Source organism: Nuphar pumila, chromosome 15 (assembly GCF_984573655.1).
Source record: "Nuphar pumila chromosome 15, dmNupPumi1.hap1.1, whole genome shotgun sequence".
Taxonomy (NCBI): Eukaryota; Viridiplantae; Streptophyta; class Magnoliopsida; order Nymphaeales; family Nymphaeaceae; genus Nuphar; species Nuphar pumila.
Window position 1 is genome coordinate 13,451,244 of NC_143263.1, and position 18,353 is coordinate 13,469,596.

General features: G+C 37.9%; 1 protein-coding gene and 1 pseudogene across 1 annotated transcript; one reads left to right on the top strand and one right to left on the bottom strand.

Annotated features, from left to right (window-relative positions):
* Positions 1-627: 627 nt before the first annotated feature.
* Positions 628-3,157, bottom strand: LOC149814561 (putative WRKY transcription factor 53). The gene is made up of 3 exons (XM_089988729.1): positions 2,528-3,157; positions 1,641-1,766; positions 628-1,496 (listed from the first exon to the last, which is right to left on the bottom strand). Exons 1-3 carry the CDS (start codon positions 2,845-2,847, stop codon positions 926-928), a joined length of 1,017 nt encoding a protein of 338 aa, XP_089844855.1. The 5' UTR covers positions 2,848-3,157; the 3' UTR covers positions 628-925.
* Positions 3,158-17,009: 13,852 nt separating this feature from the next.
* Positions 17,010-17,567, top strand: LOC149814562 (secreted RxLR effector protein 161 pseudogene; annotated as a pseudogene).
* The last annotated feature ends 786 nt before the right edge of the window (positions 17,568-18,353 follow it).

Below are 18,353 nucleotides of genomic sequence, written 5' to 3' on the forward strand. Positions count from 1 at the left end.
CACCTTTTCACACAATCATGTTTTCTGATTGATCTGAACCAATGTTCAGTATTGTAATAGGACCTGTATCGTTTGGCCAACGATTCAGGTGTATCGGGGCCGATACTGATACTCATCGTTTTGTATCGGTCAAGAAATAAATAGAAAAATATTATGTGTCAATCACAATGTGGCAGGTGTTAAAACCATTAAGATAATACTACTTTTTACATTTATTAAAAAAAAACCCTATTCAGGTCAGTATCGTATCCATTTTCTGGCGATACGATATTGTAAGCACCGATAATGCTGACTACATTGATCTGAACACGGAACCCGCTGAAGGTTAAGATGCCTTGGCCTCCAGGTATCTTACCAAATCCTTGTAGGCTGTTCACTAAAAGGATAGGTTGAAGCCCAAGTAATGCAGACGAAAAAGTTTCATACCGATGAACCATGGTCCTTCTGGAGATTAATTGCAACCATGGTGTATATTTGGCCAGGTAAAGATATGGGCACACTGTTGAAGTAAATTCAAGCTCATCATTGTTCTAGAGAGCAAAACACAGTTACTTTTAAGCATTAAGATTCAAATGACCCATCAAAAGAGTGAAGAGCACAAAAAAAAGACAGGTGAGGGACCTCAAATTCAAGAAACCGTTTCCAGTGCACGGAAATGAGAATCTAATTATATTGTACATCTCTTAGTTGATGATAAGTGCTGCATAGAAACTGAAGGCTGAATAGTGAATACCACTACTGGATATACCTAAGAAGAAAACTGAGGCCAGTTGATCAGTGGTTCCTCATATAAAATTACATAATCCTTCCTTTACGACAAATTAACGTGAACATGTCGCTTGAGCTTTGTAAAATGAAGTCCATGCTGTGCCAAGGGCCATTCCTATGACAAGGGAAAAGACATTGTTCATCTTCTGATCTTAGACTAGAAGAAGTCCGTGACGTCGAAAGCGAGATCCTGGCCAAGATCTAAGGGTGGGAAATCTATGCCAACAATTGGAGAATTGGGCGCCGATGTGGCGGCTGATATGATATCGGTCAGGTCGGATTCCGAAGTGTGCAGATTTGGCTGCTCCATGTCGTAAGAGAAGATGTAGTAATTCGAGTCAGAAGTACTGGGCGAGACGAATTGTGGTGATACAGATCCCATTAGTTGATTAAACGAGTGTTCTTGTTGCTGCTGCTGCTGCTCTTGGTGCTCTGGGGTCGGGAGGAAGGAGAAAGGTGTGGCAGTGTTTGGCTCATCTAGGCCTTCAGTCTTCACCTTGAGGCCAGTTTTGAAGTTCAAAAGCATTTGTGGCTGGAAATTTTGAGGATGCTGGTTTCGTTGAGTTTGTTGGACAGGCACTGTTGTGGAAAACTGATGAGTTGATTGGTTGCAGGTGTGCTTCCCCCTGTAACTTATGTCAAAAATTGTGGGGTTGTGGTCAGATTTCTGCACCTGCTTGGTTGCTTCACATCCTTGGGTATACCGGTGTGTGCATCGGTAGTACCCTCTGCATACAACATCAAACATACCCAATTAGTCTTTTCATGTACCATAATCTATTTTGCTTCCCTCATTCCTTTAACCTAGTAAAAAATTTCATCAATAAGGATAGGTTTTCTTGATGTAAGTTCTGGGGGGTTAATTGAAGTACCTTGGGTGTTTAGCACCAAGTATGTCCTTTTGGCCATACTTCCTCCAGCTATACACATCATCTAAGGGCCCCTCTCCTGTCTCTGGGTTAATGTATACTTGCTCTGTCCATTTGGGCAAGGTCTTTCTGCAGCAATTAATAGATAACCATATGTTTAGAAAGAAGAAAACAATTGCCAGTTTAAAGACAAAAGAAATTTCAAACAAAATGTGCCAATTGGGTAAAAGGCATTGCTTCACGAAACCTGGTTATGCTTAACCTCATGCCAAATGAATAAACTCAATTTTTAATGGCAAATCATGAATCCCCACGTTGAGAGCCATAGTGTGGTGAAGAATGCGCATCTTTATCTAATACAGTTAGTTTGCTGAGATGGATGGTGGGGATGAAGGCAAACTAAAACTGCCAACTTTTGGTGCTTCCTTGAAGCAACTTGGACGACCAACCATCGGGCTAAAGGCCAATTGGGTCATTGAAGAGAGCCAAATTGACGCTTTCCTCTACCTTTCTCAACACGGAAAAAAGTGAGCGCGACTCTGCAAGGACAGACATGTCTGCCCAGTTGACTTCCTAGAAATGACTAATTAAACACTATTTCACGCCCCCTATCCTCATCCCCTCCAAAGAATTTTTTTTTTCATAGATTCTAGTTACTGCGCTGCGCTTGAACAAAACCTTGAGGGGACGTTTGATTGGGCGGACAGAACTATGTAGAACAATTCTGTCTCGACTTCTAATTTTTTTTCGTCAGACAAAGCTGGGATTAGGCAGACCTCTACGGGTTATACAACCATACCATTTGGGGTTCCAACTTGCAAGCAAAGCCCCCGTTGGTAGTAAGGAGTTCTAATCAAAGATGAAACATGAAGTCAAACAAGCAGACCTACCGCTTCTTGCAAACATCCCGGCGTTCCTGTTCTCTAAAGGCCTTGCCGGAATTCTTGTTGAAAATTCCTTCCTGCGGGCTGCTACCGACCGAGCGCGGTGAGTCGGGCACTACCGGCACCGGCGGCATCTCCGGCATGTAGGACTCACCGGATTTGAGGATGGCGAGAACGTTGGCGAACGACGATAAGACCTTATTCACCAACACATCTTTCAACTCGGAGGATGATGGTGCCTCAAGGCTCCTTTGGAGCTGCTTTGCGAATTCTTCGCCCTCAGTCAGTTCCATTATCACTCTCTTCTGCAGGTCTCCGCCCTCCATTTTCCTATCACCACCGAGTCAGATCACGGGAAAAATCCTCAAATTATGCTCCTTCGTCAGAATTGATTGATGCCAAGAAGCAGGCTCAGGTTGATGCAGAGAAGAAGTGTCTCCAAACCTGTGATCCTCGAGATTTTGGTGTCTAAAACTGCACTTTTCCCATGGAATTGGTGTCTCTCACTCATTTGCTGATGAGAGTAGGGTTTTCTTTGGAAGAAAGTGGCAGGAATTCTTTAGGTTCTAGGAGCAGAGGATCTCTGTGAATTGATGAGCTTCTCAGCAGAGAGTTGAGAATGTTGGTGTGTGGAGAAGGTGAAAAAATGGGTGCATATATATATATATATATATATATATATATATATATATATATATATATATATATATATATATATATATATATATATATATATTTATATATATTTGGGGTTCAGGGTGGGGATGAGGTTTGATTGTTTGAGTAAGGAATGCCAAGGCCGGTCTTTGGTCTTGCTTAAGAGCGAGTGATTGACTTGGTCATAACCCTACTCTTTTCACTAACAATGGCAGGTTTAACTCTAAGTACTACAGAATTGTTTCGCTGAGGATTACCAATATGCCCTTTGCAGCTTTCCCTTCACAAAAACAGGTGGTGTTCAACACATTGGGAGGTAAATTGGCATGGAACCTAGTAGCTTCGAGCGCGTTTGGCATGGATCTGAGGGATCGGTGAAATTCAAACTCAAGTCGTGAATCCCAATCAGAAATGGATCTGAGGGTTCGAATTGATCTGTTATGCTAACCACCCCATATTTTACTTGGAACATAGTTAATTGACAGATTTGAGCTAGGCTTTGTTTAACTTAGTTCGATAGATCAAGATATCCAACTTGACCAACTAACAACTCTAAGCTAGCCCAGGACTAGGTCAGGCTGGGAAACAAGACAAGCCGCTTGTGCTCGACTAGTAAAATGGGCTCGGTAAGCCAAAAAGTGGCTTGGCTTGGCTTGGTATATGCTTGTTAAGTATGCTCGCGATATATTTTATGTTATGTAACGTAGTATAAAATAAAGAGTTGATGAATTTGGCTTGTAAACAATCACTTTTAAGAGTTCAAATCCATTTCTTCAGCTTTGAAACATTGTATATTTTGCTCAAATGAGCGAATTTGAACATGTCTCACTAGGTCTAGAGTTCAAACATTATTTTCAGCCTTGAAACAATGCATTTTTTTCGTGCTCGAACTTGGCTCGTTTAGCTCAAGCTCAGCTTGAACTCTTCACAAAAACGAGCAAGTCTTGAATACCTCATGTTTGGTTCGTTTACCAGCCTTAGGTCCAGGAAAGAGATATGAGGGACTTTAAAATCGTTGTCAGGGGTAAATTTGGGCAGTCAGTGGAAGGGGAATGGTCAAAGAGATCATGGGGGTAACTTTGACTATCTATCAGGGCCAATTTAGTAATCCCATTCGCCACAAAACACTGACCGTCGAGGGGCTGAGTGGAAGTGGGGCCCACTTATCCTCAGGAACCGACCGAGAATTTTCAAACCTTCTTCCGCATTGGCCACACAACCCGTGGATGGCGTCCGCGTGATGACGTCCGCGTGATGACGTCATGCGTCCCTTTCGTAGACGTCATTTCGCACATGACTTTGAAGCTTACGCTCTCCACCGTAACAAGGAAGCACGTATTTACTGCCGTCAATCGCTTCAGGTCCATGCATTCCTGGCCGTCCGATGGACTCCCCAAAGCACCCCGTGGAGTTGTGGTAAATGATTGGGATGAGAGTCGGGTAAAAAGAGCGGCTGATTCATCAGATGATCGGGTCGGCGATTATTTGGGTCGCGATTCGTTGACGAGGTCGGGACTGGGGCTCCAGTAGTAAATTACGATAGTGACCTTATATTTATGCCGTACGGAACGGAATGGTTGGGAGCGTTTTGGTATTTTATGTGAGAACAAAATGATTCAACAGCAGAAAAAACGGCAGCTAAGGGGTGGGCAACCGACAGGGAGGCCCGATGGGCCAAGCCGAACCGAATCAAAGGTTTAGGCTCAGGCCCATTAGCAAACGGATTGGAACCCGTCCTGTTATATACATGAGCTGGGTACGGGTCGGTCTGGAGGCTACCAGGCTGTCCCGATGAGCTTGATCTATTTATTAACTTTTTTTTAAAAATAGTATTTTAAAAATTAATTTATTGATTTTATTAAAAAGTAACTTGCAAATGAGTTTGGGCCGAGCCGATCCCGCTTCACAATGAACCATTGAGCCAATTGGCCAGGTCATGGGCTATTCTTCAAACCTGATCCTGTTAAGAACTTGGCCAAAACCCGACCTGTTAATAAACGGGCCGAGCCATCTTTGGGCTGGGCCGCACTTAAAGCCCGATAGGCCGAGCTCTAAACGGATCCGGGCCAGCCCGATGCCCACCCCTTCTAGTGTGAAATTGAAATCTTTTTTTATTTATTATGTTATTATCAGCCAAATATTGTATAAGACAAATTAGTTTTTTTTTATAGGCAGGCTGGGTTAGGCAGACCTCACCCAATGTTGTCAATATCTGTGTCAACCCTGAATGGTTTGGTCACCGATTCATTTGGTTTGATCGATACCGATATTCAAGTGAATCATTTTGTATCGATCAAAAAATAATAAAAAATATTATGTGTCAATCATAACATATGTGTTAAAACTATTAAAAAACTATTAAAAAATAGTATTTATTTATATTTATTAAAAAATAGTTGATTTATGAATAAAGCATACCAAATTTCTATAAGCCGATATGCACAACAATATTTCCCCCACCAATTATACAATCATACCATTAGGATTTGAACTTTTACTGTCCCAACTGACTAACTGCTCCTACCAGACAAGTGGAACCCCATTGGGATAAAATAAATTAGTTAAAAGATTAAAAATATACAAAAAATGATCATACTATACGACCAAAATGACATATTTACTTAAAAGCCTTAAAAATTTTGAAATTTGTTTGCTGTCCAAAATCACAAATACTGTTATTTTTATAACCTTTTTAGCCCTCACAAATATCATTTTTTGAGTGAATTTCCTTCATATGCGATGTTTTGAGGTTGAAGCTTAAAAAAAATGTACACTTTTTTATGCGAAGTTATTACATTTTTTATGTGAAGTAACTCAAGTATTTACGCATTTTGTCGGTTGAGTTTTCACATATTTTTTATGAACTTTTCTATCATTTTTAATGCGAAGTAACTCAACTATTTGTGAGGTTTTTAAGTTTAAATTTAAAAGAAATTTCATAGTTTTTTATGATATGTTATTTCATTTTTTATGCAAAGTAACTTAGGTATTTGCACACTTTGTATGTTTGAGTTTAAAAGAAATTTTGCTGATTTTTATGTATTAAAAAAAATTATGAGAAGTAACTTAGGTATTTGTGATGTTTGAATATTCAAGTTCAAATTAAAGTTAATCAAATAGATCTGGATTAAATATTTTTACTGGAATCTTCAATGACCTAGGTAGGCATGCACATGGAGATAAGGTCGACATCTCCTCTTTGATGCCCTAACCAAAATTAGGGTTAAGCCTCTTGAGACTTTACAATTTCATTTTCAAAATATTTTGTAATCTGTAAAGCTTTTATGAAGCCTCCCTTAGCCTATAAATGGAGGCTCTCATTGTTAGCATAAAATAAGAAATCAAAATGATTGGAATGCTCGTCGCTTTCTCTCTCTCTCTCGTTGGACGTCACCTGTATGCAAGTTTGTGAGGAGGATGAAGGGAAGGCTATCGTGTGTTGGAGTGAAGGGCGGTAGTCAAATATTGGGAGTGATTCCCTTGTGATGTGTTACTTCTGCCTTTGAACTTGCATTAACAAGTTTAAGAGAAGTTAAGCTTGTGTTATCCTATAACTTTTCCCGTATATAGTCTAATTTTCATAGTGTGTTAAAGCGGATACTTGTCAAATTTTCAGAGCGACTTGGTTTGAACTGTGTAGACAGTCTGCGATAAAAGAAAAGTTAGCAAAAAAGCACCAACACATTATAGGCAAAGGGCAGGTTTGAGCAGTCAGTTTCATTATAACTATTCTCAAACTAGGCCTTTACTTGAATTATGTTGGTGCTTTTTGGTTTTTTTTTTTTATCGTAGACCATCTACACAGTTCAAAGCAACTCACTCTGAAAATTGGAGGAGTATCTGATATTAATGTAGTATGGAAATTGGACTTTGTACGAGAAGAGTCATAGGACAATGAAAACTTAAATTACGCATAGGGGCAATTGTGCTTGCATACTTTTATGCCTCTTTGACTAGTGTAGAGGCAAAAAAAGCAAATTTGACCGACATGTTGGTCTTATTGGAGAGAGTTACTCCTTCATTATACTTAAACTGTTGATTTAAGCTAAAATATTAGTTATTTAGTTGTATTTTGATTTTTTATACAATTTACTATGTTATGTGGTAATCCTTGTACAAATCTCTATACATTTGAAAATGAGAGCACATATATGTTGGAAGGCCCCTAAGAAGCCAAGTTGTCCATGAATTTCCACGCCTCACAATGTGGAGACAAAATATCAATGAAGATGCACCTTATGAAAGGAAGTCTTGTCATTATATGGGCTATGACCAGTACTTTAAGAAATTGCAAAAGTTGACCAGGGCAGATGTAAGCATATTTTTTTATTAACAAGTGATACATGTTTTTAGGCAATGTAATATTGGACTAACCATAAATGAAACTTCATTACGTAGGTAAAGTGGTACTCCTATAAAGATGCGGGTGAGGAAGAGGAGTGTAACGCCCCAAATTTCTAAAACAAAACTTTGTCCAAATTTCATGATTTTTTTTTCTTTATAGTAGAATTGAAAAAGACTTTAGCAGTGAAAATCAACGATAGTAAGTCATAGGTATGTGGCAAATCCCTTATTGTCCACAAAAAATATTTCATTTAAGCAAACCAAAATGAGTCATTTATTGCAAATAGACCATTTGGTAAAGCAGTGCTAGATAAACTAGGTTTGAAAATGAAATGTTCAACACAATCTGGAGAAACTCTGAATCTCAATGCCACCCTACTCTGCATATCATACCACAGGTTTAATACCTGTATCCCCTATAAAATGAGATAAGAACCATTTCTGGTATGGTAGAAAAATATTCTAATTCTAACAAGCATAATACATTGAAGATATAAAAATCCACTTTAGAATCGAAGTTGAATTTATTGTAGCTCAAGTCTCCATGATTTAGCATATCAATATCACATGAATTAAAGCAAGTGCTCCTTGAGCCTAGCTTAGCCATGGAGATATAATTTGAGTCCTTTGCCTGATCGATCCAACAGTGTACCAAGATCAGTATCTTACACAAGGTGATGCATGAGTAACACTAACACGCATTCATTCATTTATTCATCGATGTACCTATAGCTACTATAGTATTTTCATAATTATGAGTCCACCCCCTGGTACATAGAAGAATTTAACTTCAGTGTTAAATGAAGCCATATAGATATTTATTATGCTATGTATTTTTGTATGCCTAGAGGCCTGAATGACCTTGCCCGTAGTGGGGCGATAGTTTTCAAGTCGGGATAAACCCCACTAGGTCATTTCATATGCTTCATTCTACTACAGTAGTGAGGTTGAATCCCTAGATCTTAAAAATAATCCGGCCTCCTAACCTTTGAGTGACCCAGAGACCTAAATTCTTTGGTTCATAAGATAATGTATGTCATTTGAGGTAGTACCATCATCATCTGCCTCGATGAATGTAAAGTCCTTAAAGGGTTAGACAATATAATATTTCTTATTAGAACGTCGAGTGCCACATAGGCAATTCAGTACATTTTGTACAAAGGGAATATAAACCCAACCCCAATCAGTTTGCCGAAGCACGGGTCAGTTCTCATGTGGATAGGGACTACCTTTATGTTTTATTTATATGCATGCAAACATCGCTCTTGATGTCTACGACCTTCATGAGTGCTTCACCCCTTGTGGGTGGATAACCAACTCTAGCACAATGACGCTTTCGAGTATTATTCTTGTACAGTATTTTACAGAGGCATGCATAATCAATGATCACTTTGGATCGACTGCTCGACGCATTTAGCCACAACAAGTACTGGCCTAACATAACACAATGCCTATTCTGGCACAATGGTCCTTACAAGTGCAATGCCCTTGAAGGCAAAAATAGAACGAGCCATCTAGGCAAGGTTCCCATAATGAGGGTATCATCGTGACATCCATACTAGCTTAGGTGCATATTTTGCCAAAAAAATTATAGCATCTCCTCTGTTTAACAGGAAAAACACGACATTCCTTTTAGCTTAGAGAGCATCTTGTCAGAAATTTCAACATCTCTCCTATTTATCAAGAAAATCACTATTATCATTTTTTGATAGATGCACACCGTTGTGCATACTTTGCATCTTCAATGGTTTATTAAAAACTTAAGTCTTAATTAGACCTTACGCTGATGATTTAGATGTTTACGTAAATATGATTTTGCACAAATCTGAAATATTTCTAATAGGAGTTTCTTTACCAAACAATGTTTTGAATGAGACAAGGTATTTGGAATCACTTTGGGCAATAAGGATTAGTCACCATTTATATGCTTATTATAGCACAATTATATTTAGTAAAAACAGGAGCCTCTATACATAACAGTGTGACCATAAAGCAAGGTGCGTGAAGCAAGACTTGGTGAATTAAACCATTTATTGGGCTAAGTAAAGTGCATAAGAAGGGCCTGATAAATGAAACTATGCACCATGCTAAGTAAATTGTGTAAAGCAGAAGTCTGTGTACATAACGGCATGACGATAAAGTAAAGTGCGTAAAGCAAGGTTCAGTGAATTATACCACACATCGAACTAAGTAAAGTGCGTAAGTTAGGCCCAATGAATGAAACCATGTATCGGGCTAAGTAAATTGTGTAAAGCATAAGCCTTTGCACATAACAACGCGACGACAAAGTAAAGTGCATAAAGCAGGGACCGATGAATGAAACCACGCATCGGGCTACGTAAAATGCATAAAGCAACATATATGTATATTTTTACATATATATAGTAAATAGAGAAGTAGTCACAAAGATATACATGTGGACACCGAAGCAAGCTTGCAATAGCCTAGAGGACGTAAACCAAGAACTAAGACCCTATGGCATATAATTTAACGCAAATATCGAGCGATAGTGATAAGGGTATGCGCGTGAACACTGAATCAAGCTTGTAGTGTCCTAGAGGGTGTGAATCAAAGATTATGACCAGATATTATTTTTAAAAAAATGTACGATAAGAAAAATTCCACCGTACATAACAATTAATCTAACAAATAACTTGAAAGAGAGAGAATAGCGTGCAAACCTACCAAAATTCGATAGGAGTGGCTCAAGGTAGTATAGAGGCACTCCTAGGTCATGGTCGACACATCCTTATGTTCGGTACGGTCACAACCAAAGGCATCTCATGCAAAACTTGTCAATGTTGAGAAACGAAGAGGTATAGGCCAAAAATAGATTGGACCTAGTTTAGGTCCAACTAGGTTCAAACCTACTTCAAGTGGGCTAGACTAGGTTAGATGGGTTGGACTTAGTTAAAAAAAAGATAGGGGAGGTCAAGCTACTAGAGCCAAGGGGTCTTGACCTAACTAGGCTCAGTCTAGGTCAGGTGGATCCAAACTCTCCTCAAGTGAGCTCAGTTTAGGTCAAGTAGGCTTGACCCAAGCAAAGACCAAAAATAAAGGAAGAGAGAGAAAAGTTAACATGGTAGATCAAGTAAACTTGACCTAGGTGGACTCAGGCTAAGTCAGGTAGGTCCAAGCTCACTTGTAGTTGGCTTGGTCCAAGCTAGAACCAAAAGAGAAAGATAAGAGGAGAAAGGCTAGAGAGAGAAAGTAGACAGAGAGGGAGGGGACAATTTTATAAAAGGGGGTCTCCTCTTATTTATAGCCAAGAGTTTGAATCTTGGATGAGAAACATTGCCGCTATTGACCCTCATCCTTGTAGTGAACCTAAGACTGTATTATCTATTTACTATTAATAATTTTTTTTCTCAAAAAAGAAAAAAAAGTGATGATGAAGTAGTGTTGCCAACATGATGTTGTTGTGGTAATCTTGACATGAATTTTGCTTCTTTAGTTCATATTATTTTTATGTTTTTCTAAAGTTTTTAATTTATACGCCAAGATTTTTGCAATCTTTTTCCAAAAGAATTTATCAGGAAAACTTTCCCTCACTTAAAATAACTGCGGTCATTATTATAATCATGTTCTTGCCGGCTGACTTTGGTATATGTTTTATTTGCAAGAACAAATTGAATTTTTTTTCCAACAGGAGCTCGGTAGGAAAGGTTAGTGAACGTCCGCCTTGTGGTGGGACGTTGCAGGTTCAAAATCTAGTGGTACAGTTGAATAAGTTGTGGGGATCCGACTAACCCCGGCTTGCCTTTCAAATAAAAAAACAAGTTGCATTTTCATTTGTTTAATTAAAAAACTTCAGCGCAGTGTCGAGGGCTCCACATCTAGGAAGAGGCGATTTGTGACCATTACCCAGTCGACACAACCTCATGAGTTCAAAACCTAAAGGTCACAAAGCTGGGTATACTCTCTCAAGAGCATTAAAAGACTTCAAGAGTTTTTTTTTAGCACAAGAAAAAATCAGAACATGAGACAAATATTGGGTCATGAAATTCTAGAGGGTGGTCACCAATTTATTGTCCAGAGATCCCACTGACTTATCCACAAAAAAAAAGCCCACAACACATTAAGGGCTCTCTCCTACCCCTTAACCATTTCGTCACATGGTTTGGTACGTTATCAATGCTTCATTCAAACTTCCATCTCCTTTTTGCTTGTCCTCTCAAAACACAAGCCTCAATGACTGAAATTTCTTGGATATTGGGTTTGTTTATCACCAGTAAGTAGGGGTGGCAAAATCTGACCAGACTGGCCAACCCGCTTCTTAGCCGGGTTAGGGTTTGGCTTAAACGGGTTTGTGTCGTAAATGAGTCAATCCGCCGAACCCGTTTATTAAACGGGTCGTGTTCGTGTTAGGGGTATGCCAACCCACCAACCCGTTTAATAAACCAGTCAACCGGGTTGGTCAACCCGTTTACACAAATCAGTCAACCCGCAACCCGTTTATATATATATATATATATATATATTAACTTATCTAACCCTAACTCCTAACTTTACACTTTAGTCACCCACGTAACTCCTTCCTACCCAGCCGCAGCCGAGAGCGCGAGACCTCTCCTCTCTAGTGGTGGTGTGCGCTTGTGCGGTTATCGGGTCGACCCGTTTAATAAATGGGTCACCGTGTCGTGTAATCGTGTCGTGTCGACCCGACCCGTTTATTAAATGAGTTAATTGTGTTGTGTCTGGTTATCCGTTTAATAAATGGGTCGTGTTCGTGTTTGCCACATCTGACCCGTTTAATAAATGGGTCGTGTTCATGTTGAGGTATTCTGACCCACCGACCCAACCCGATTGCCACCCCCGTAAGGGACACTTATTTTATTTAACTTGGCCCATATTCAATATTTTATCGGACATAGGGTTTATTAAAAACCTTGAAAACGATTGCATTGTTTTCTTTCATAAGTTTCCCAAGGAAACTTCCTAACCAATTTTTAGCCTCACTTGTCCCCATCGAGTTTAGCACATGAAAACAGGAATTTCAACTGAGAATGTATGGAAACCGCTAGGAACGACATGACTGTTGGCTTTATTTGTAAGTGAATTTCTAAGGACCGAGAAAATTTTGTGGAGTTTTACGCTGTCAGGACAGTGACTGAAAGTATGATAGGCAGAGCCAACGCGGTTAGGTCTCTGTTCTTTAGAGTTAGAGTTGGCGTTATTTGTATAAAGGAGGAAATTTGGTGGAGTTTTTACGCTGACAGGACAGTGATTGAAAGTACGCCAGGCAGAGCCAGAGAGGCTAGGTTGCTGTTCTTCAGAGAGGTTCTCTCTCTCTCTCTCTCTCTCTCTCTCTCTCTCTATATATATATATATATATATATATATATATATATATATATATATATATATATATATATAACGATAGCTTCATGGTTTCTTCTTTATGTTTTCTCCTCGGTAGCCTTTCTTGGCCACTTTGTGTATCGTTGCAAGAAATCCATGGCTCGTGTGAAGTTGGGTGCAACCATGATGCACCAACAATGTTAGACAATGATCACAAGTCCCACTTACCTCCAACTTGGTTGAGGCTCTCAACACGGGGACGCTTACGATGAGCCACACATATATAGGAGTGTGTCACAAGGATACTGCAGATACTGAGACACGATGTGGATTCGTGTTTTTTATGAATTTGTAATAGATATAGTACACAATACATTAATTAATAGAAAAATATAACAATTTTTAAAAATAATAAACATTTTTATAATATAAAAAAAACATGTCATAACACGTCACATGGAGGGTCCACGTGTTCTTGTTTCATGTCCGTGTGACAGAGATAGGGATGCGGACTGTTTGGATCTAGGTTGGATATCCAATCTAATCCAAACCCGTTTAGTTTGTTATGTTAAGGAAAATTTATGGATGATTTGTGTGTCAAGAACAGCTAATCTGAAGCATCATGGACCAGAGGCTCTAGAAGATGAAGATTAACTGTTGGTTGTTGGTTGGAAAGTGACAAAAGTTAAAAAGCTGTGGTTTGTTGTCCAAAATATATTTATCGAGGGATTTTGAAACTTTTAAAACTAAAATCAGTTTTTATAATAGATTCGTTGTAACAATATAGTCATGATATATTTAATATATCTAAATTTAGTCACTGTTTTTAACTTTTGTGGATCAGATTTTGCAAAAACATCCTGAAAACACCTACTTATTGGCTTATTGATGATAAGCAACTATATATCACTTTTTCTATATGGTTAATTTAACATTAAAATAAATATATTTAACATTAAATAGATTCATTATTATAAAAATAACTAAAATACCCTTAAAAGAATGGTATTTTTAAAATGCATCACTACCTTTTGAGCACTATATAGGTTCTTTGAATTTGAAGGGAATTAAAAAGTCAAAAACCTTTTTTCAAGAAAATCACTTTATTAATCTAATAAATTTATTTATTTTACCTCAAAAAGTAATCATACATTTTTAAAAAATATCACATTCTAAGGATATTTTAATCATTTTAACATAGTTGAATTTATCTAACGTTAAAGACAACTAGTTTAATGTTACATTAACCCATATATAGTTACTAGAATATGAGAACTAATGTGTGAGCCACGATTTTCATGAATTTTTTTGTTTTTTTTTCTTGAATCTAACCGCATGGATGTGATCTACATGCTTGCTTTTATAAAAACCCTCTCTTGAATCATCCAATTTTAATGCATAAATGATATTTTTTTAAGGTTTTAAAATCAATTGCTCATAATCTTCATAAATATTCAAGCATTCAAAAATCATATTTTTTCATAAAAAAATACACAATCCAATGGTTGATTCATAGCAAGTTCACCACGCCAAGCATATCCACATGGTTGGATTTGCAAAAAAAGTGATCCCATATTTTTAGTTCTCATATTTATGTTCTTATATTCTACTGATTCTCTCTCTCTCTCTCTCACTTTATATATATTGCTAGAATATGAGAACTGAAAAATATAAGAAGTCTCATAATAACTTACCCCAGTCGTTTGATCAAGGCTGATCGGGCGGTTGTGGGTCGTTCCACTTTTCACTTTTCCACCCATCATATACCTCAGAAGCAGATTAGGTCATGCTGAAGATGAGCATTTTTGCTCATGCTGACATCATGGCCATCCAATTTGCATTTTAAAAAGCTCAAAAGTCAACAAAACCACGTGGCATTCATCCAAAATGCAAACAGACGGCCATGATGTCGGCATGAGCAAAAACACTTATGTTCAGCATGACCTGATCTGCTTCCGTATACCTCCCTACTTAAACACAACACCCGCCTTCTCTCTCTCCTCATCTCCTTCCCTGCAACCTTCGTTGGAGGCCGACCACTGCCAGAGCGCCGTTAGAGGCCGAGCACCCCCTCAATGTCGAAGGTCTGCCCTTTCTCTTATCTCTCTCTCTCTCTCTCTCTCTCTCTATATATATATATATATATATATAAACTCCCGTATTGTTGATTCTGTAATTCTTGTGAATGGTTTATATAAATTGATTCTTGATTCTCATTATGAACAAACCCTTTTAACTCTGCATGTTGGCATAAAACGTAAATGTGACAATGGTAGGTCATCAATGTTCTGGCACAGGAGATTGGGACATATCTCCATTAAGATAATAAAGAAATTAGTGAATGATGGAGTTATTAAAACTCTTGATTTCACTGACTTTGGGGTATGTGTAGATTGCATTAAGGGAAAGCAAACTAATCATAATACCACTAAAGGTGTCAGAAAAAGCTTTGAGCTCTTACAAATTATACATACAGATATTTGTGGACCATTTTCTACTCCATGTTTTGATGGTAAAAAATATTTTATTACCTTTATTGATGATTTCTCTAGATATATGTATCTCTTTCTACTGCATGAGAGATCTGAGGCACTAGATGCCTTTAAGGAATATCACTCAGTAGTAGAAAGGCATACAAAAAAGAAAATCCAAATAGTGAGATTAGATAGAGGTGATGAATATTATGGAAAGCATGATAATGGACAAAAACCTGGTCTATTTGCTAGATTCCTTAAAGAACAGGGTATTGAACCTCAATATTAATGCCAGGTACACCATCGCAAAATGGTGTAGCTGAAAGGTGAAATCGAACATTAATGGACATGGTTAGGAGTATGATTAGTAATTCTACTCTCCCTTTATCTCTCTAGAGCGAGGTCTTAAAAACTGCAATATACATATTAAATAGGGTTCCGACTAAAGCAGTTCAAAAGACACCTTTTGAATCGTGGAAAGGATGGAAACCTAGTTTGGAACATGTACACGTTTGGGGTTGTCCTGTAGAGGTCAGTATTTGAAATCTGCATGAGAACAAGTTAGACATGAGGACAACCAATGGTTAATTATTTCATTGGTTATCCGAATGAGTTTAAGGGTTACAAATTTTATTGTTCATCTCATACTTCGAAAATAGTTGATGCAAGAAATGCCAATTTTTTTGAGAATGATGAAATTAGTGGGAGTGTACAATCTTGAGATATAAATTTTGAGAAAATACAAGAATCTGTTTCAGTTTCTAAAAATTCAGGTGATATAGTTGTTGTTCAAATGCCTTGCTTTATTCAACAAAGTGAGGCATTAGAGGGACAATCAATCAATGATGTACAACTCAATGAAGAATCAATCATCTTTGAAGCAGTGGATCCTACTCCTATATTCTTACAGGATACAAAACAAAGGGTAAGATCAACATGATCTGGTAGAGTGATAAGGCCTGCAATTGCTTCAGATTATGTCACTTACTTGCAGGGAGTTGACTATGACATTGGGGTTAATGAAGATCCTACATTGTTCTCAAAAGCCATGAGTGGGAGTGATTCTATAAAATAGTATGATGCCATGAAGGAAGAGATGAAATCTATGGCTAAAAATCAAGTCTAGAATATAGTGGAGTTGCCTAAAGGGGTCAAATCAGTTGGTTGCAAATGGGTCTTTAAGACTAAAAGAGACTCATTAGGCAACATAGATCGTTATAAAGCCCGACTTGTAGCCAAATGATTCACTCAAAAGAAGGGCATCAATTACCATGAGACCTTCTCTTCAGTTTCTAAGAAGGACTCATTTAGGATAATCATGGCTTTAGTTGCTCATTTCGGTTTTGAGCTTCATCAGATGGATGTGAGAACAACTTTTTTGAATGGGGACCTAAATGAACAACTATACATGCGACAACCTGAGGGTTTTATCTTAGATAAAGGTTCCAACCTTGTTTGCAAGCTTAAAAAATCCATATATGGGCTGAAACAAGCTTTCCGTCAATGGTATATTAAGTTCAATGATGTGGTATCCTCTTTTGGTTTCACTGAGAACATTTTAGATAATTGTATATACCTTAAGGTAAGTGAGAGCAAATTTATGTTTTTAGTTCTTTATGTGAATGATATTTTACTTGCAACCAATAATTTGAACATGTTGCACAAAACTAAGTAGTTTCTTTCCAAGAAATTTGAAATGAAAGATATAAGAAATGCCTCTTAATTATGTTTTGGGCATTAAAATTTACAGAGATAAAACTCAAGGAATACTTGGTCTGTCTCAGAAAGCCTATATCAAAAGGATCCTTGAAAGATTCAGTATGCAAAACTGCTCAACTACAGCTGCACCTGTTGTTAAAGGAGATAAATTTTGTTTGGCACATTGTCTGAAGAATGAATTAGAGAAAAAGCAAATGACAGACATACCTTATGCATCAGTAGTTGGTAGCCTAATGTACGCTCAGACTTGTACAAGGCCTGACATTTGCTATATAGTGAATATGCTGGAAAGATTTCAAAGCAATCCTGGATTGGATCATTGGAAAACTGCAAAGAAGGTTATGCGGTATTTACAGGGCATGAAAGATTATATAATCATATACAGACAGACTGATCACTTGGAGGTGGTTGGTTATTCAGATGCAGATTATGTTGAATGCCCGAATGATAGGAAATCTACTTCAGGGTCTATCTTCCTACTTTCTGGGGGTGCTATTTCATGGAAGAGTGGAAAGCAAGACACTATTGCTTCTTCCACTACGGAGGCATAATTCATAGCTTGTCATGATGCACTACTAGAGGCTATTTGGTTGAGAGATTTTATTTCTGGTTTTCGAGTTGTTGACACCATTTCGAAGCTTCTTAAGTTACTTTGTGATAATTCCTCTACAGTTTTCTTCTCCAAGAATAATAAGTTTACGTGAGCCAACATGCATATTGATATTAAATATCTAACTTTGAAGGAGAAGGTTCGAGATCAGATAGTGTCTATTGAACATATTGGTACAAAGTTCATGATTGCAGACCCTTTGACGAAGGGATTGACACCAAAAGTGTTTAATTAACATGTAACCCGTATGGGACTTGGTGTACCTTTGGATATGTGATATCTGACACTTGACTCATGTCATTGTTTATGTTGATCTCATTTGTTAATGCTTTTATTTTAGACACGTTATTATGATGAATAGAAAGCAATTCAGTTTCATTATTGTTATTGTTTGGACCTTAAGTGAGCTTTTAAGTAGCTTGCTAATTAATTATCAATCTTCCTTAAGAACTTATTCAAGGATAAACTAGTGGTAGACATGGAAGGATATATTCAATTGAAAGTATTTACCGCCATGATTCACGCCATTAGGAGTTCTTGTTTAAGACTTTGATTGGGATTGCAGAATTGTAATGAATTGGGCCGTGGAAGAATGTTGGGTTATGACCCGTATATGACCTGTATTCATCACATTAAGAAGGGGTTACATTTTGGATACGGATAATCTCTATCACATCCCATTCAGTTACCCATCCAGTTTGGATTCCTCTATCATGGGTTGAGGAAT

Excerpts from the sequence above, each read along its gene's own strand:
- LOC149814561 (XM_089988729.1), bottom strand. The coding sequence starts at position 2,847 with ATGGAGGGCGGAGACCTGCAGAAGAGAGTGATAATGGAACTGACTGAG. Across the intron at positions 1,767-2,527 it reads CGGGATGTTTGCAAGAAGCG|AAAGACCTTGCCCAAATGGA; the intron begins GTAGGTCTGCTT and ends TAATTGCTGCAG. Across the intron at positions 1,497-1,640 it reads CTTGGTGCTAAACACCCAAG|AGGGTACTACCGATGCACAC; the intron begins GTACTTCAATTA and ends TGTTGTATGCAG.